Consider the following 16,990-nt stretch of genomic DNA (forward strand, 5'->3'; position numbering starts at 1 on the left):
TCTACCAGCATGTCACGTGCAACCAGAGGGGGAAAAAACTCTAGACCACCTTTACTCCACACACAGAGATGTGGGCAAAGCTCACCCTCCATTTGGCAAATCTGACCATAATTATATCCTGATTCCTACTTACAAGCAAAAACTAAAGCAGGAAGTACCCGATAATGCAGATACTGCGCTTACAGGACTGTTTTGCTAGCACAGACTGGAATATGTTCCGGGATTCATCCAATGGCATTGAGGAGTATGCCACCTCAGTCATCGGCTTCATCAATAAGTGCATCGACGATGTCGTCCCCACAATGACCGTACGTACATATCCCAAGCAGAAGCCATGAATTACAGGCAACATCCACATCGAGATAAATGCTAAAGATGCCGCTTTCAAGGAGCGGGACAATAATCCGGACACTTATAAGAAATCCCTCTATGCCCTCAGATGAACCATCAAACAGGCAAAGCGTCAATACAGGATTAAGATTGAATCCTACTACACTGGCTCTGACACTCGTCGGATGTGGCAGGGCTTGAAAACTTTTACGGACTACAAAGCGAAACCCAGCTGCAAGCTACCCAGTGACATGAGCATACCAGACTAGCAAAATGCCTTTTATGCTCGATTTGAGGCAAGCAACACTGAAGCATGCTTGAGAGCACCAGCTGTTCCGGACGACTGTGTGATCACGCTCTCCTTGTCCGATGTGAGTAAGACCTTTTAAACAGGTCAACATTCACAAAGCCACGAGGCCAGACGGATTACCAGGATGTGTACTCAAAGCATGCACACAGACCAACTGACATTGAAGACATTTGCCAGTTGACTGACTCTCTCCCTGACCGAGTCTGTAATACCAGATCAAGCACACCACCATAGTCCCTGTGCCCAAGGAAGCAAAGGTAACCTGCCTAAATGATTACCACCTGTAGCGCTCACATCGGTAGCCATGAAATGCTTTTAAAGGCTGGTCATGGCTCACATCAACAGCATCCTCCCAGATACCCTAGATCCACTCCAATAACGCAATCTCAATCGCACTCCACACTGCCCTTTCCCACCTGGACAAAAGGAACACCTATGTGAGAATGCTGTTCATTGACTACAACACCATAGTGCCCACAAAACTCATCACTAAACTAAGGACCTTGGGATTAAACACCTCCCTCTGCAACTGGATCCTGGATTTCTTGATGGGCTGCCCCCAGGTGGTAACGGTAAGCAACAACACATCTGCCACGCTGATCCTCAACACTGGAGCCCCTCAGGGGTGCGTGCTTAGTCCTCTCCTGTACTCCCTGTTCACCCATGACTGCATGACCAAACACGACTCCAACACCATAATTTAAGTTTGCTGACGACACAACAGTGGTAGGCCTGATTTACCGACAACGATGAGACAGCCTTTTGGGAGGAGGTCAGAGACCTGGCAGTGTGGTGACAGGACAACAAGCTCTCCCTCAATGTGAGCAAGACAAAGCAGTTGATCGTGGACTACAGGAAAAGACGGGCTGAACAGTCCCCCATTAACATTGACGGGGCTGTAGTGGAGCAGGTTGAGAGTTGCAAGTTCCTTGGTGTCCATATCACCAACAAACTATCATGGTCCAAACACACCAAGATAGTCGTGAAGAGGGCACGACAACACCTTTTCCCCCTCAGGAGACTGAAAAGATTTGGCATGGTTCCCCAGATCCTCAAAAGGTTCTACAGCTGCACCATCGAGAGCATCCTGACTGGTTGCATCGCCACCTGGTATGGCAACTGCTCTGCATCTGACCGTAAGGCGCTACAGAGGGTAGGTCGTACGGCCTAGTACCTCAATGGGGCCAAGCTTCCTGCCATCCAGGACCTAGATTCTAGGCGGTGTCAGAGGAAAGGCCAAAACATTGTCCGAGTCCTATGCATAGTCACTTTACCCCTGCCTACATGTACAAATTACCTCAACTAAACTGTACCCCTGCAAATTGACTTGGTACAGGTATATAGCCTCGTAAATATTTTCTTCACTCTTTATTGAACTGCATTGTTGGTTAAGGGCTTGTAAGTAAGCATTTCACGGTAAGGTCTACTACATCTGTTGTATTCGGTGAATGTGACAAATTAAATAAGGTTTGGTTTGGTTTGCTGCCCCCTCTCATGGAGTATGTTAAATTGAAGGCCTACCGGGGTACTGCAGGCTACCATTAGCAACTAAATTGTCCTTAGAACTTTGTCTGTACGTGATTTTTAAGTAATCCGTTCAAGGACATACATTTGGTGTACAAGAAACAATTATTGATACCATGATTGTGTTCTGATAAAAAAAAATGATATCCATGAATATTGACCACGAACAAAGCCATTTCCCAATTCACTATAATGGGGGAATACTGTTTTCTGAAAACAATGCTTGCAGTACCGCCACAGATAGATGTGAACATAAGAGTAGAATATATTTGATACCATGGTCGGCCATCAACTTGAAATCCTCTATGTAACGTGGCAGTCGCTATTCCCTGGTTTCTAAACCCAGAGGCGCAACATTGCGAGACTTCTGGAACGCGCGAAACAGACCAGGCTGGGTTTGGGATTTGAGAAGTCAAGGTAGCTAGCTATGGGGAATAATTATTCATTGGTTGTTCATTTTCTAGAAAACTAAAGCCACAACCTAGATTTGAGCCAATGTCTTAAGTGGTTGAATATTGCTAGATCAAATCCCCGAACAACACAGTTAACCCACTGTTCCTAGGCTGTCATTGTAAATAAGAATTTATTCTTAACTGACTTGCTAGTTAAATAAACGTTAAACATTTTTTAAAACCTTGTAAAAGTGACAAACGGACACTTTTCGTCAACAACTTTATATCTAGTTAAATAAAGGTTCAATTAAAAAAATATTGAAGGAGTGCCTTTGATTTGACGCCCTGCACATGCTCAGTTTGGTGCGACCATTCAAAAATGACGTGTTTCTGCGCATGATTATTATTTAATTAGTTATATATATACTTTTTTTTCATTGTACAAAATTATCAACAACTTACATCCCTACATCAAAAAATTCTAACAAAACACAGGTATAAACAAGTAAAGACATATAATCAAATCAACTGTCTTGGTGTGCTTGGACCATTCTAGTTTGTTGGTGATGTAAACACCAAGGAACTTGAAGCTCTCAACCTGCTCCACTACAGCCCCGTCGATGAGAATGGGGTTGTGCTTGGTCCTCCTTTTCCTGTAGTCCACAATCATCTCCTTAGTCTTGGTTACATTGAGGGATAGTTTGTTATTCTGGCACCACCCGGCCAGGTCTCTGACCGACTCCCTATAGGCCGTCTCATCGCTGTCAGTGATCACTGTTGTGTTGTCTGCAAACGTAATGATTACATTTACATTTACATTACATTTAAGTCATATCCAGAGCGACTTACAAATTGGTGCATTCACCTTATGACATCCAGTAGAACAGCCACTTTACAATAGTGTATCTAAATATTTTAAGGGGGGGAGGGGTGGTGAGAAGGATTACTTTATCCTATCCTAAGTATTCCTTAAAGAGGTGGGGTTTCAGGTGTCTCCGGAAGGTGGTGATTGACTCCGCTGTCCTGGCGTCGTGAGGGAGTTTGTTCCACCATTGGGGAGCCAGAGCAGCGAACAGTTTTGACTGGGCTGAGCGGGAACTGTACTTCCTCAGTGGTAGGGAGGCGAGCAGGCCAGAGGTGGATGAACGCAGTGCCCTTATTTGGGTGTAGGGCCTGATCAGAGCCTGGAGGTACTGAGGTGCCGTTCCCCTCACAGCTCCGTAGGCAAGCACCATGGTCTTGTAGCGGATGCGAGCTTCAACTGGAAGCCAGTGGAGAGAGCGGAGGAGCGGGGTGACGTGAGAGAACTTGGGAAGGTTGAACACTAGACGGGCTGCGGCGTTCTGGATGAGTTGTAGGGGTTTAATGGCACAGGCAGGGAGCCCAGCCAACAGCGAGTTGCAGTAATCCAGACGGGAGATGACAAGTGCCTGGATTAGGACCTGCGCCGCTTCCTGTGTGAGGCAGGGTCGTACTCTGCGGATGTTGTAGAGCATGAACCTACAGGAACGGGCCACCGCCTTGATGTTAGTTGAGAACGACAGGGTGTTGTCCAGGATCACGCCAAGGTTCTTAGCGCTCTGGGAGGAGGACACAATGGAGTTGTCAACCGTGATGGCGAGATCATGGAACGGGCAGTCCTTCCCCGGGAGGAAGAGCAGCTCCGTCTTGCCGAAGTTCAGCTTGAGGTGGTGATCCGTCACCCACACTGATATGTCTGCCAGACATGCAGAGATGCGATTCGCCACCTGGTCATCAGAAGGGGGAAAGGAGAAGATTAATTGTGTGTCGTCTGCATAGCAATGATAGGAGAGACCATGTGAGGTTATGACAGAGCCAAGTGACTTGGTGTATAGCGAGAATAGGAGAGGGCCTAGAACAGAGCCCTGGGGGACACCAGTGGTGAGAGCGCGTGGTGAGGAGACAGATTCTCGCCACGCCACCTGGTAGGTCCGACCTGTCAGGTAGGACGCAATCCAAGCGTGGGCCGCGCCGGAGATGCCCAACTCGGAGAGGGTGGAGAGGAGGATCTGATGGTTCACAGTATCGAAGGCAGCCGATAGGTCTAGAAGGATGAGAGCAGAGGAGAGAGAGTTAGCTTTAGCGGTGCGGAGCACCTCCGTGATACAGAGAAGAGCAGTCTCAGTTGAATGACTAGTCTTGAAACCTGACTGATTTGGATCAAGAAGGTCATTCTGAGAGAGATAGCGGGAGAGCTGACCAAGGACGGCACGTTCAAGAGTTTTGGAGAGAAAAGAAAGAAGGGATACTGGTCTGTAGTTGTTAACATCGGAGGGATCGAGTGTAGGTTTTTTCAGAAGGGGTGCAACTCTCGCTCTCTTGAAGACGGAAGGGACGTAGCCAGCGGTCAGGGATAAGTTGATGAGCGAGGTGAGGTAAGGGAGAAGGTCTCCGGAAATGGTCTGGAAAAGAGAGGAGGGGATAGGGTCGAGCGGGCAGGTTGTTGGGCGGCCGGCCGTCACAAGACGTGAGATTTCATCTGGAGAGAGAGGGGAGAAAGAGGTCAGAGCACAGGGTAGGGCAGTGTGAGCAGAACCAGCGGTGTCGTTTGACTTAGCAAACGAGGATCGGATGTCGTCGACCTTCTTTTCAAAATGGTTGACGAAGTCATCTGCAGAGAGGGAGGAGGGGGGAGGGGGAGGAGGATTCGGGAGGGAGGAGAAGGTGGCAAAGAGCTTCCTAGGGTTAGAGGCAGATGCTTGGAATTTAGAGTGGTAGAAAGTGGCTTTAGCAGCAGAGACAGAGGAGGAAAATGTAGAGAGGAGGGAGTGAAAGGATGCCAAGTCCGCAGGGAGGCGAGTTTTCCTCCATTTCCGCTCGGCTGCCCGGAGCCCTGTTCTGTGAGCTCGCAATGAGTCGTCAAGCCACGGAGCGGGAGGGGAGGACCGAGCCGGCCTGGAAGATAGGGGACATAGAGAGTCAAAGGATGCAGAGAGAGAGGGAGGAGAGGAGGGTTGAGGAGGCAGAATCAGGAGATAGGTTGGAGAAGGTTTGAGCAGAGGGAAGAGATGATAGGATGGAAGAGGAGAGAGTAGCGGGGGAGAGAGAGCGAAGGTTGGGACGGCGCGATACCATCCGAGTAGGGGCAGTGTGGGAAGTGATGGATGAGAGCGAGAGGGAAAAGGATACAAGGTAGTGGTCGGAGACTTGGAGGGGAGTTGCAATGAGGTTAGTGGAAGAACAGCATCTAGTAAAGATGAGGTCGAGCGTATTGCCTGCCTTGTGAGTAGGGGGGGAAGGTGAGAGGGTGAGGTCAAAAGAGGAGAGGAGTGGAAAGAAGGAGGCAGAGAGGAATGAGTCAAAGGTAGACGTGGGGAGGTTAAAGTCGCCCAGAACTGTGAGAGGTGAGCCGTCCTCAGGAAAGGAGCTTATCAAGGCATCAAGCTCATTGATGAACTCTCCGAGGGAACCTGGAGGGCGATAAATGATAAGGATGTTAAGCTTGAAAGGGCTGGTAACTGTGACAGCATGAAATTCAAAGGAGGCGATAGACAGATGGGTAAGGGGAGAAAGAGAGAATGACCACTTGGGAGAGATAAGGATCCCGATGCCACCACCCCGCTGACCAGAAGCTCTCGGGGTGTGCGAGAACACGTGGGCGGACGAAGAGAGAGCAGTAGGAGTAGCAGTGTTATCTGTGGTGATCCATGTTTTTGTCAGTGCCAAGAAGTCGAGGGACTGGAGGGAGGCATAGGCTGAGATGAACTCTGCCTTGTTGGCCGCAGATCGGCAGTTCCAGAGGCTACCGGAGACCTGGAACTCCACATGGGTCGTGCGCACTGGGACCACCAGATTAGGGTGGCAGCGGTGTTGGAGTTGTGCCTGGCAATGCAGTTGTGGGTGAACAGGGAGTACAGGAGGGGATTGAGCACCCCTGAGGGGCTCCAGTGTTGAGGATCAGTGTGGCAGATGTTGCTAACTACCCTCACCGCTTGGGGGCGGCCCGTCAGGAAGTCCAGGATCCAGTTGCAGAGGGAGGTGTTTAGTCCCAGAATCCTTAGCTTAGTGATGAGCTTTGAGAGCACTATGGTCTTGAACGCTGAGTTGTATTCAATGAGTAGCATTCTCATGTAGGTGTTCCATTTGTCCAGATGGGAAAAGGATGTTTGGAGTGCAATAGAGATTGCATCATCTGTGGATCTGTTTGGGCGGTATGCAAACTGGAGTGGATCTAGGGTTTCTGAGAATGTTGTTGATGTGAGCCATTACCAGCCTTTCAAAGCACTATGGGTCTTTAGTCATTTAGGCAGGTTGCCTTCGTGTTCTTGGGCACAGGGACTATGGTGTCTGTTTGAAACATGTTGGTATTACAGACTCAATCAGGGACATGTTGAAAATGTCAGTGAAGACACCTGCCAGTTGGTCAGCACATGCCCGGAGCACAGATCCTGGTAATCCGTTTGGCCCTGTAGCCTTGTGAAAGTTGACCTGTTTAAAGGTCTTACTCACGTCGGCTACAGAGAGTGGGATCACACAGTCGTCCGGAGCAGCTGATGCTCTCAGGCATGCCTCAGTGTTGTTTTCCTCTAAGCGAGCATAGAAGTGATTTAGCTCGTCTGGTAGGCTCGTGTCACTGGGCATCTCGTGGCTGTGCTTCCCTTTGTAGTCTGTAATAGTTTGCAAGCCCTGCCACATAAGACGAGCGTCAGAGCCGGTGTGGTATGAATCAATCTTAACCCTGTATTGATACTTTGCCTGTTTGATGGTTAATCGGAGGGCATAGCAGGATTTCTTATAAGCTTCCGGGTTAGAGTCCCGCACCTTGAAAGCGGCAGCTCTACCCTTTAGCTCAGTGCGAATTTTGGCTGTAATCTATGGCTTCTGGTTGAGGTATGTACTTAGTCACTGTGGGGACGATGTCCTCGATGCACTTATTGATAAAGCCAGTGACTGATGTGGTGTACTCCTCAATGCCATCGGAAGAATCCCGGAACATGTTCCTTACTGTGATAGCAAAACAGTCCTGTAGTTTTGCATCTGCTTCACCTGACCACTTTTTTATAGACCGAGTCACTGGTGCTTCCTGCTTTAATTTTGAGCTTGAAGCAAGAATCAGGAGGATATAATTGTGGTCGGATTTACCAAATGGAGGGCGAGGGAGAGCTTTGTACGCTTCTCTGTGTGTAGAGTACAGGTGATCTAGAATTCTTTTCCCTCTGGTTACACATTTAACATGTTGATAGAAATTAGGTAGAACTGATTTTAAGTTTCCCTGCATTAAAGTCTCCGGCCACTAGGAGCGCCGCCTCTGGGTGAGTGGTTTCCTGTTTGCTTATTTCCTTATACAGCTGACTGAGTGCAGTCTTAGTGCCAGGATCCTTCTATGGTGGTAAATAAACAGCCACGAAAGTATAACTGAGAACTCTCTAGGCAAATAGTGTGGTCTGAATTTTATCACAAGATACTCTACTTCAGGCGTGCAAAATCTAGACTTCCTTAGATTTTGTGCACCAGCTGTTGTTTACAAATATGCACAGAACGCCTCCCCTCGTCTTACCGGAGTGTGCTGTTTTATCTTGCCGGTGCAGCGTATATCCCGCTAGCTGAATATACATGTCATTATTCAGCCACGATTCCGTGAAACATAAGATAGTACAGTTTTTGATGTCCCATTGGTAGGATATTCATGATCATACCTCGTCTAATTTCTTGTCCAATGATTGCACGTTGGTGAGTAATATTGATGGTAACAACAGCTTTCCGACTCACCTTCTGCGAATCCTTATGAGGCACCCCGCTCTGTGTCCCCTGTACCTGCGTCTCTTCCTCTTGCCAATAACTGGGATGTTGGCCTTGTCGGGGGTTCGGAAAATGTCTTGTGCGTCCTGCTTGTTGAAAAAAAAATATTTGTCTAATCCGAGGTGAGTGATCCTGATATCCAGAAGCTCTTTTTCATCGTAAGATACGGTTGCAGAAACATTACGTACAAAATAAGTTACAAATAATGTAAAAAAAATACATAATAGCACTTTTGGTTGGGGCCCGTAAAACTGATGTCATTTAGTACCAGTATGCCATATAGTACCAGTCAAAAGTTTGATTACTCATTCCAGGGTTTTTCTTTATTTTTCCTATTTTCCATGTGACTGTCAATAATTGTTTTTATAAGAAATATTTATGGGAATTCTAAATTGTTTGCATAGTCAACTTACACACAACATTGACACACACACTTACCCCACCAGACATGCCACCAGGGGTCTTTTCAAATTTCCCAGGTCCAGGACAAATGTAAGGAAACAGAATATTTTACAGAGCTATGAATGCATGGAACTCCTTTCCATCTTTAAAAGTTCAAGTGAACCGCAAACCTGGTTTCAAAAAACAAATAAATCAACACCTCATGGCACAAAACCTCTCCCCCATGTGACCTACTTGTGTGTATGTACTGACACGTACAGTACCAGTCAAAAGTTGACACACCTACTCATTCAAGGGTGTTAATTTATTTACTATTTTCTATATTGTAGAATAATAGTGAAGACATCAAAACTATGAAATAACATATGGAATCATGTAGTACCCAAAAAAGTGTTAAACAAATCAAAATATATTTTATATTTAAGATTCTTCAAAGTAGCCACTCTTTGCCTTGATTACAGCTTTGCACACTCTTGGATTTCTTTCAACCAGCTTCATGGGGTAGTCACCTGGAATGCATTTCAATTAACAGGTGTGCCTTGTTAAAAGTACATTTGTGGAATTTCTTTCCTTAATGCGTTTGAGGCAATCAGTTGTGTTGTGACACTGTAGGGGGTGGTGTACAGAAGATAGTCCTATTTGGTAAAATATCAAGTCCATATTATGGCAAGAGCAGCTCAAAAAGCAAAGAGAAATGACAGTCCATCATTATTTAAAGACATGAAGGTCTGTCAATCCAGAAAATTTCACCACCACAGGAAAGGAAGACCCAGAGTTACCTCTGCTGTGGAGGATAATTTCATTAGAGTTAACTGCACCTCAGATTGCAGCCCAATAAATGCTCACTCAGTTCAAGTAATAGACACATCTCAACATCAACTGTTCAGAGGAGACTGTGTGAATCAGGCGTTCATGGTTGAATTGCTTCAAGGAAACCACTACTAAAGGACCAATAAGAAGAAGAGACTTGCTTGGGCAAAGAAACACAAGCAATCGACATTAGACCAGTGGAAATCTGTCCTTCGAGATTTTTGGTTCCAACCGTATCTTTGTGAGACGCAGAGTAGGTGAACGGAAGAGCTCTGCATGTGTGGTTCCCACCGTGAAGCATGGAGGAGGAGGTGTTGACACAGTCTGTGATTTTATTTTATTCAAGGCACACTTAACTAGCATGGCTACCACTGCATTCCGCAGCAATACGCCATCCCAGTGGGACTATCATTTGTTTTTCAACAGGACAATGACCCAACACACCTCCAGGCTGTGTAAGGGCTATTTGACCAAAGAGAGTAATGAAATTTCATCAGATGTCCTGGCCTCCACAATCCCCAGATCTCAGCCAAATTGAGATGGTTTGGGAAAAGTCGGACCACAGAGTAAAGAAAAGCAGCCAACAACTGCTCAGCATATGTGGGAACTCCTTCAAGACTGCTGTCATTCCAGGTGAAGCTGGTTGAGAGAATGCCAAGATTGTGAAAAGCTGTCAAGCTGTCTTCAAAGTGTGTCTATTTAACACTTTTGATTACTAGATGATTCCCTGTGTGTTATTTCATAGTTTTGATGTCTTCATTATTCTACAATGTAGAAAATAGTAAAGTAGTAGTAAAGTAAAAACCCTTGAATGAGTGGATGTTCTAAAACTTTTGAGAGAGAGAGGTGTTTCTGCGCATGAGCTTAGCTAGCCAACGTCGCTATGAAATCATCTACAAGTGTGATCGGGGATTTCTATTATCGAAGCAGTTTCTGCCTATCTTCATACCGGACTGTTTTTGCTAATATCTCTGCATGGGGTAAGGGAAGTTGCCATGGCAATTGTAATCTAACGTCACTTCCGTTCGTTTTAAAAACCTCAAACAGTATTTGCCGTCGTCCTGACTGAGGTAAATAAACTGAATGGAGAAAATTCCTGTTTCTCTCAACCATCACTTCACCACCCAAGAAGTGAGTTCAACAACCTAGCTAGCTCACAGAAACATTTCTCACCCAGGACCTCGAGACAATGGCTGAGTCTGTGCGCTCGAGCCTGCCGAACGGCGGAGCCGCATCGAGTCGACATGAGAAAAGTTTGGGGCTCCTCACAATCAAGTTCGTGACTTTACTCCAAGAGGCGAAGGACGGCGTACTTGACCTGAAAGTGGTCAGTTGTCGAAGCTTGCTTCTCATATTTTTCACTATTTATGCAATGTTATGTCGGTGTTTTCCCCCATCATCCAGCCAGAGAAATTGGTGTGAAATTGAACAAAGCCTAAGCAAGGTCTTGATTCACCAGTCATTCTTCTGACCAAATATCAGATTGTCAATGTGTTATAGCGTCCCAAGGTCATTTCACAGTGAAGAAAGTTGTCACATTTTTTTGTCTTAAACCAAGTTTGCTAGCTAGCTAGTTAGGTGCTGGCACACTTTCATTCTGCCAGTTTTCATTTCTATCAAATGACTTACTTTATATCTCCCCACTTAAAGGCAGGTACATAGCAAGGCAGCTAGCTTGTTGGCTCCATAGCTAGCTACCTGTTGTCATTGGTCCATAGCTATGAAATATTGTTTTCTGGACATGCATATTATGCAACAAGTTACTTAAACTGTTAATGAGACCAAGATGATCACAACTGGGCCACCTGGCCATCCCTACTAACCCCACTCCCATCAGTGTCTGTTTCCTGACAAGGTTTCCTTCCTTTTACAGTGATTGTAATGATTGATTGATTAATGCAGAGTAGACTACTTCCACCTAACTTACTACCCACCTGAACAACCTGGCTGTTTGAACTGGCTGTTTTCAACTCCTTTGCTGATAAGGAGTTTGGCCATTTCCCCCTCTACTTGCGCGCCACAGCAGGCTGTTTACTCAGTAGGCAGGCAGGCTCCCTCCCTCTCCTTCCATTGTATGAAGTCTACTTAGTCTTCATGTGCCAAGTTTTGGTTGGTTTGTGCCAATTCTGAGCATGGGGGGGGGGGGGGTAGGCGCGTATATACACCGTACTCAGTAGTTTAATTCTACACAATAGAAAGCAGCTTCATCATTTCCACATCTTTGCATGGGTTTTCATCCCCAATGTATTGTGACTGTACAGTTTTTCTCAAGATTAGTTTTCTCAGTAATGGTCTCTTCATGTGTCTGTCAGTATTGTCTAATTTTTAAACACGTCTGTTGTGTCCATTGACAGGCTGCAGACAGCTTGGCTGTGAGACAGAAGAGGAGGATCTATGACATCACCAACGTGCTGGAGGGAGTGGGCCTCATCGAGAAGAAAACCAAGAACATAATTCAGTGGAGGTGAGTTGGGCAGTTGTCTGCAGGGTCAGGGTGATTGAAGTCAGTCACTCTGGATGGTGTTAATTTCCATGCAACACATCAGGGAAAGGAATGTGAAAAATCACTGCACATCCAAATGCCCTACCCACACATTCTCCCATTCAAACCCCTTCTCTCATCCTGTCCCAGAGGGGAGAACCTGGGCTGCCAGACAGCAGAGGTGCTGGAGCAGGTGGAGGTGCTGACAGCTCAGCTGTCTGAGCTGGAGGAGCAGGAGAAGGAGCTTGACAGCCAGAAGGCCTGGCTGGAGCAGAGCATCAAACACATGAACGATGACCCCATCGCCAGCAGATATCCTTCAACATGAACTCCCTCGCACTGTGGGGGTGGTGGGGCACTGCCCCATTAGGTTGCATGTGTTACTGACCGTAAGTCACTCGAGAAACTCGTGTAGCTCGAAGTTTAGCGTGAATCATGCCTTTGTTGGTGGGACGTTAGTGAGAATTTGAGACTGAGCTGAATTTTGGTGAAATATGAAATATGAGATGGGTCTTGTCTGTTTCTCTTACACCTGTGTTCTACCTCATCTATGCCGACAGTGATTATGTCCCTGAAAGGCCCCCCTACTTTTAACGATGAACTCAAAGGAGGAAATCCGTTAAATGTAAGGATGGGATTACATACACAAGTGTAATTAGCATGTCAGTTCAGTTTTAAGCTCTTTGTTGTTTAATGCTCTTGGTCTAGTTTTTCCAGTTTACACTGATTATCACGTCAGTCTTTCCTGCTCCACTTCAGTCTCTCTGCCCATTTCTTTCCTTAACACCGCCCACGTATATGTATGTGACCCACGAGGACATCTGTGATGCTTTCAGCGGAGACACTCTCCTGGCGGTGGTCGCTCCCTCAGGAACACAGCTGGAGGTACCGGTGCCTGAAACGGTATGTCATGTGGTATGCTAGGGTGGATATTGGAACAAAGTTGAGCGCTTTATACTTATTTCACACTACTGAGCTAAGTCGAACCAAGCTAAGCCATACTGGGCTGGACTGTTTATGCATACACCAGAGTTGGACTGTTTATGCATACACCAGAGTTGGACTGTTTATGCATACACCAGAGTTGGACTGTTTATGCATACACCAGAGTTGGACTGTTTATGCATACACCAGAGTTGGTTGAACTGCACTGGAAAGGATGATGTGGAAAGAAACTATCCGAACCAGAACAGTTTGTTTTGGGTCGACACCATTTTATGAAAAGGCTATTTGGTCTACAAACTGTCCCCATGGTCTCCTAGGGTCAGAGAGGCCAGAAGAGGTACCAGGTGAATCTAAGGAGCACGTCTGCGCCGATCCAGGTGATGCTCATCAACAAAGAGTCTGGTTCCTCCAGACCCGTTGTGTTCTCTGTGCCTCCCCCAGAGGACCTGTCTTCTATGCCTACCCCACCCACCACCCCTGCGGACCTGCAGAGGTTCCCCCTGCCCTCTGACTCAGCCCATTTCCCCAGCCCTGTGACACACCACATCTCTGAACACAAGATGGCGCCACTGCGGAGGCACGATGAGGATCTTACACCCTCCTCCACCCCACCAGACATACACATGGGTAAGGAGGACTACTAGGCCATTCACTCAGGGCTCACATCAGTTGTGAAGATATCCTACCAATTACTGGTGGTGATATCTTCGATTCCCTTCTGATTGCTACAGGCTAAGGATTTTAGTGACTTAAAAAAAAAAGGTTGTTATTGTCATATCTGAAATCAACAACCGTATAGATGAGGGAGTAAGAGCAATGGGAAGTACTTGCAGCATCAAATCCCGTCATGCTCCAGACTAATGCCATGCTACTGTTTTGTCCCCCTTCCCCTCCTGTAGAATGCCACCCTCAGGCGACTACTGGTCTAGCAATGCAGCAGTTGGTCGGCATGCCAACAGGTGTCCAGCAGCAAGGGGTTCTGGGAGGACACTTGGGCCAGGAGCTCCAGTCCATGCTGGATGTGGGCAGCCTTCTGAAATTAACCAACACAGGAGACCACATGAAGGAAGAGAGAGAGGGTGAGTGAGGGGGGGTGAGAGGGGGAAGTGTGCAGCCTGCTGAAACTAACCAACACAGGAGACTAGCTGAAGGGGGAGAGAGAATGTGAGGGAGCGGGGTGAGAGGGGAGGTCTCTCCCTCAGGAGAGCAGCTGAGGGAGGTCTGGAACTGGGAGGGTGGCCAACTGATTTGGATGGGGGCTTGTATTAACATGGCTTTACTCCCTGTGTGGCGTACTTACAGAAATGTTTTCTGTGTTCTTCAGGTGTGGCTGACCTAATAGATGAGCTGATGTCTTCTGATGGTAAACATTAGGGCTGAGAGTCTAAAGATCCTATCTAGCTGCTCTCAATATTCTCTCTCCAAAGACCAAGATATACAAGTTTAACAGTGTGAGATTTTAGTTTTCTCCTCTCTATTTTGTGTTACAGTGTTCCCTCTGCTGCGACTGTCTCCCAATGCAGGGGTGGACTACAACTTCAACCTGGATGACAATGAGGGAGTCTGTGATCTGTTCGACGTCCAGATCCTCAATTACTGAGGGACGAGAGGGCATCATGTTCGTACAAACAGCGGAGTGTTTCTTTACTTTTCCCTAGCGTAGCAGAGGTTCTTCTGTCATGTTTAAATTTCCTAATTTAAGCCTACATTGAGTCATTAGTGCACTGCCTATTCTGCCAATGGTTGTACTCTTAATAATATCCCTTTGGCATCAACCCTAAACACTGACATTTTCTGAGTCCCTAGATATCAGCGACCTATTATGACCTCTTATTCCCAGACGTCAGTCATCTCTAGCTATGGCTCTACCAGCCATTACTATCTGTCCAAATGTGAATTATGAAGAATGTAGCAGCTGAACCCATCTGCCAGAGGATGATGAGGATTTTATCCGCTGTATGACCGTAATTGGTCGCCCTTTGTTTATACCAGGAGTCACAGTGCTCAAATGGGGGTCCTGAGGGAAGTTTCTCATTCATGTGTGAGGGGAATACATCGACAGTCCAGACAATAATACAGCCATACTTGAGTCAGGTGAAGGAAAACCTCTGCTCCATTCTAGAGGAATATTAGTTAGCGAAGTGCCTGAGTGGATGCAGCCATGATGTGGGGTTGTTGTTGGCTATCCAATGCACTTATTTAGATGCATCTCTGCATCGTCTTTGTTTGGACGAACAAAGTATTTTCCACAACTGAATCGCGTTGCGTTGACGCCAGGGTTTTTCTTTTTCTGTAGATCTTTTTGATATTTAACACCTCAAATAGTCATGTGATGCTGTTCGTTGCTGACATGGACACAGTTATTGACATTTCCGGTCGTGGAGATGCTTGTTGATCCAGTGTGATTGTCTGTAATTACGTCAGGTAGTATTGATTCTCACTGACTCGATGTCTTCCTCATCTCCACCATGCAATGTGAAGCGTCTTTCTGAACTCTATCTTACTCAGTCTTATTTAACTCGAGGCCTAACTGTATGGATGTTACTGTTTTGCTTTGTAAATGAATGTGACTGCTAATATTTTAGGCTTAAATATGTTATTTCCCTTAACTAGTTATATTTGAATAGATGTATAATAGAGGGTTTTTTTAACTTCAATGAAAGAAAAATATTCTTGGTTGTAGTTATTTTTGCAGGACTTGGAGCTGTTCAACTGCCTTATAATAATTTGACCTGCCGTATGACATTTGGTCTGAATTTTTATAGACCAGAATGGTGCCTTGTGTGAAGCGGTTTTGTATATTTCTAGTTTCTTGTCCTAATCAAAGGAATATTGTTTTGTGTTTTTGTTATATTTTGTATATTTGCACATTTTGTTGGACCAAAGTTTTATATTAAACACATTCAATTGCTGTGGGCTAATGGTCATGTACTGTTGAAACGAGTTGTTATGCAGTAGGTTGTATATTTGATTACCTGTCAATAACAGGAATGTTACCCTACCATAAACATTTTCCTGATGGTAATAATAAACACCAACTTAAGTATACATTTTGAGTAAATGAATTACTATCTGGTCCATAGACTAGTATGACATATTTCAGCTGTCCTTGCTTACTATACACTTTCTGAGTAAGAGTGGTGTTTATTTGTTGACATTGTACAGAAAAAGTGTAAAAACAAGGCATTTCAACAACAAGCTCAGATGGTACCAGATTGCAACCAAAACATCAACACTTTGATAGATCACTTTGAATTTAAAAAAAACTAAGAGCAGGTTAAGGGTCATGAACAGTCAAAATCATGTTTTTCACAAAGTTGGATATTTGGATGAAACCAGATCGAAGTATGAACATTTGATTAGGGTGTCAGCAAATACAATTAAACGTTTAGACTAGTTACTGGCTAGCTAGGTCTTCAGCCTGCATGGAATAAAAAAAGAAGACTTTCAAAACTCTGACACAGTTGTCATGTCAACACATCTGTCGCTGCTGCTGTGAACCTCATCACAAGAGACATGCCGAATGGCAGATGTAAAAGATTTGACATTATTGATGCAATTGCAATGTTTGAGTTGCTTTGTGTATCACCAAATTAGCACGAGATGATTTTACTGCAACACTGCTCACTGCATCCAAGTTTCTTGACATAGGAATTTCAGTAAGTAAGATCCCTGCCCACTCAGCCTGTATTTTCAACATTTCTGGTAGAAAGAGTAGTTTTTCTCAAATTTTGAGCATTTCTATGCCAAGTATAGGGGATATTTTAGTCACTCAAAAGGCTATTTTACATGTGAATCCGAATAACTGTTCTGGACCTTTAACAACTAACAAGTGTTTAATAGCCGGTCACGATCTTACTGCTCACTCGCAATGGGGTGAATTTCTGAGGTGGTAGCAGACAAGGAGCTGAATAATAAATGTACCTAACAGATTTCTTGATTTCCTTAGGGTGGAAAGAGTGGGGATGTTACTCAACATTTTGTCCACAACAGAGGGTTTTGGCTATGAGCATCGACTGATCATGTAAAAAATGT

At 45.6% G+C, this 16,990-nt stretch overlaps 1 protein-coding gene across 2 annotated transcripts; it reads left to right on the top strand.

Moving 5' to 3' along the window:
• Window positions 1-10,460: 10,460 nt before the first annotated feature.
• e2f5 (E2F transcription factor 5) lies at window positions 10,461-15,866 on the top strand. Of its 2 annotated transcripts, none has more exons than XM_046322667.1 (8): window positions 10,461-10,855; window positions 11,883-11,992; window positions 12,161-12,322; window positions 12,805-12,913; window positions 13,273-13,582; window positions 13,855-14,034; window positions 14,280-14,318; window positions 14,479-15,866. In XM_046322667.1, exons 1-8 carry the CDS (start codon window positions 10,718-10,720, stop codon window positions 14,553-14,555), a joined length of 1,125 nt encoding a protein of 374 aa, XP_046178623.1. In that variant the 5' UTR covers window positions 10,461-10,717; the 3' UTR covers window positions 14,556-15,866. The 2 variants fall into 2 exon arrangements, with proteins under 2 accessions (XP_046178623.1, XP_046178622.1); XM_046322666.1 differs by having other exon boundaries at window positions 10,464-10,855; window positions 14,446-15,866.
• The last annotated feature ends 1,124 nt before the right edge of the window (window positions 15,867-16,990 follow it).

Source organism: Oncorhynchus gorbuscha, linkage group LG22 (genome assembly GCF_021184085.1).
Source record: "Oncorhynchus gorbuscha isolate QuinsamMale2020 ecotype Even-year linkage group LG22, OgorEven_v1.0, whole genome shotgun sequence".
In the NCBI taxonomy this organism is placed as follows: Eukaryota; Metazoa; Chordata; class Actinopteri; order Salmoniformes; family Salmonidae; genus Oncorhynchus; species Oncorhynchus gorbuscha.

Bases quoted from the DNA above. Each gene is read 5' to 3' on its own strand.
- e2f5 (XM_046322666.1), top strand. From the start codon at position 10,718: ATGGCTGAGTCTGTGCGCTCGAGCCTGCCGAACGGCGGAGCCGCATCG. The intron at 10,856-11,882 runs GTCAGTTGTCGA...GTCCATTGACAG, and splicing joins GCGTACTTGACCTGAAAGTG to GCTGCAGACAGCTTGGCTGT. The intron at 12,914-13,272 runs GTATGTCATGTG...ATGGTCTCCTAG, and splicing joins AGGTACCGGTGCCTGAAACG to GGTCAGAGAGGCCAGAAGAG.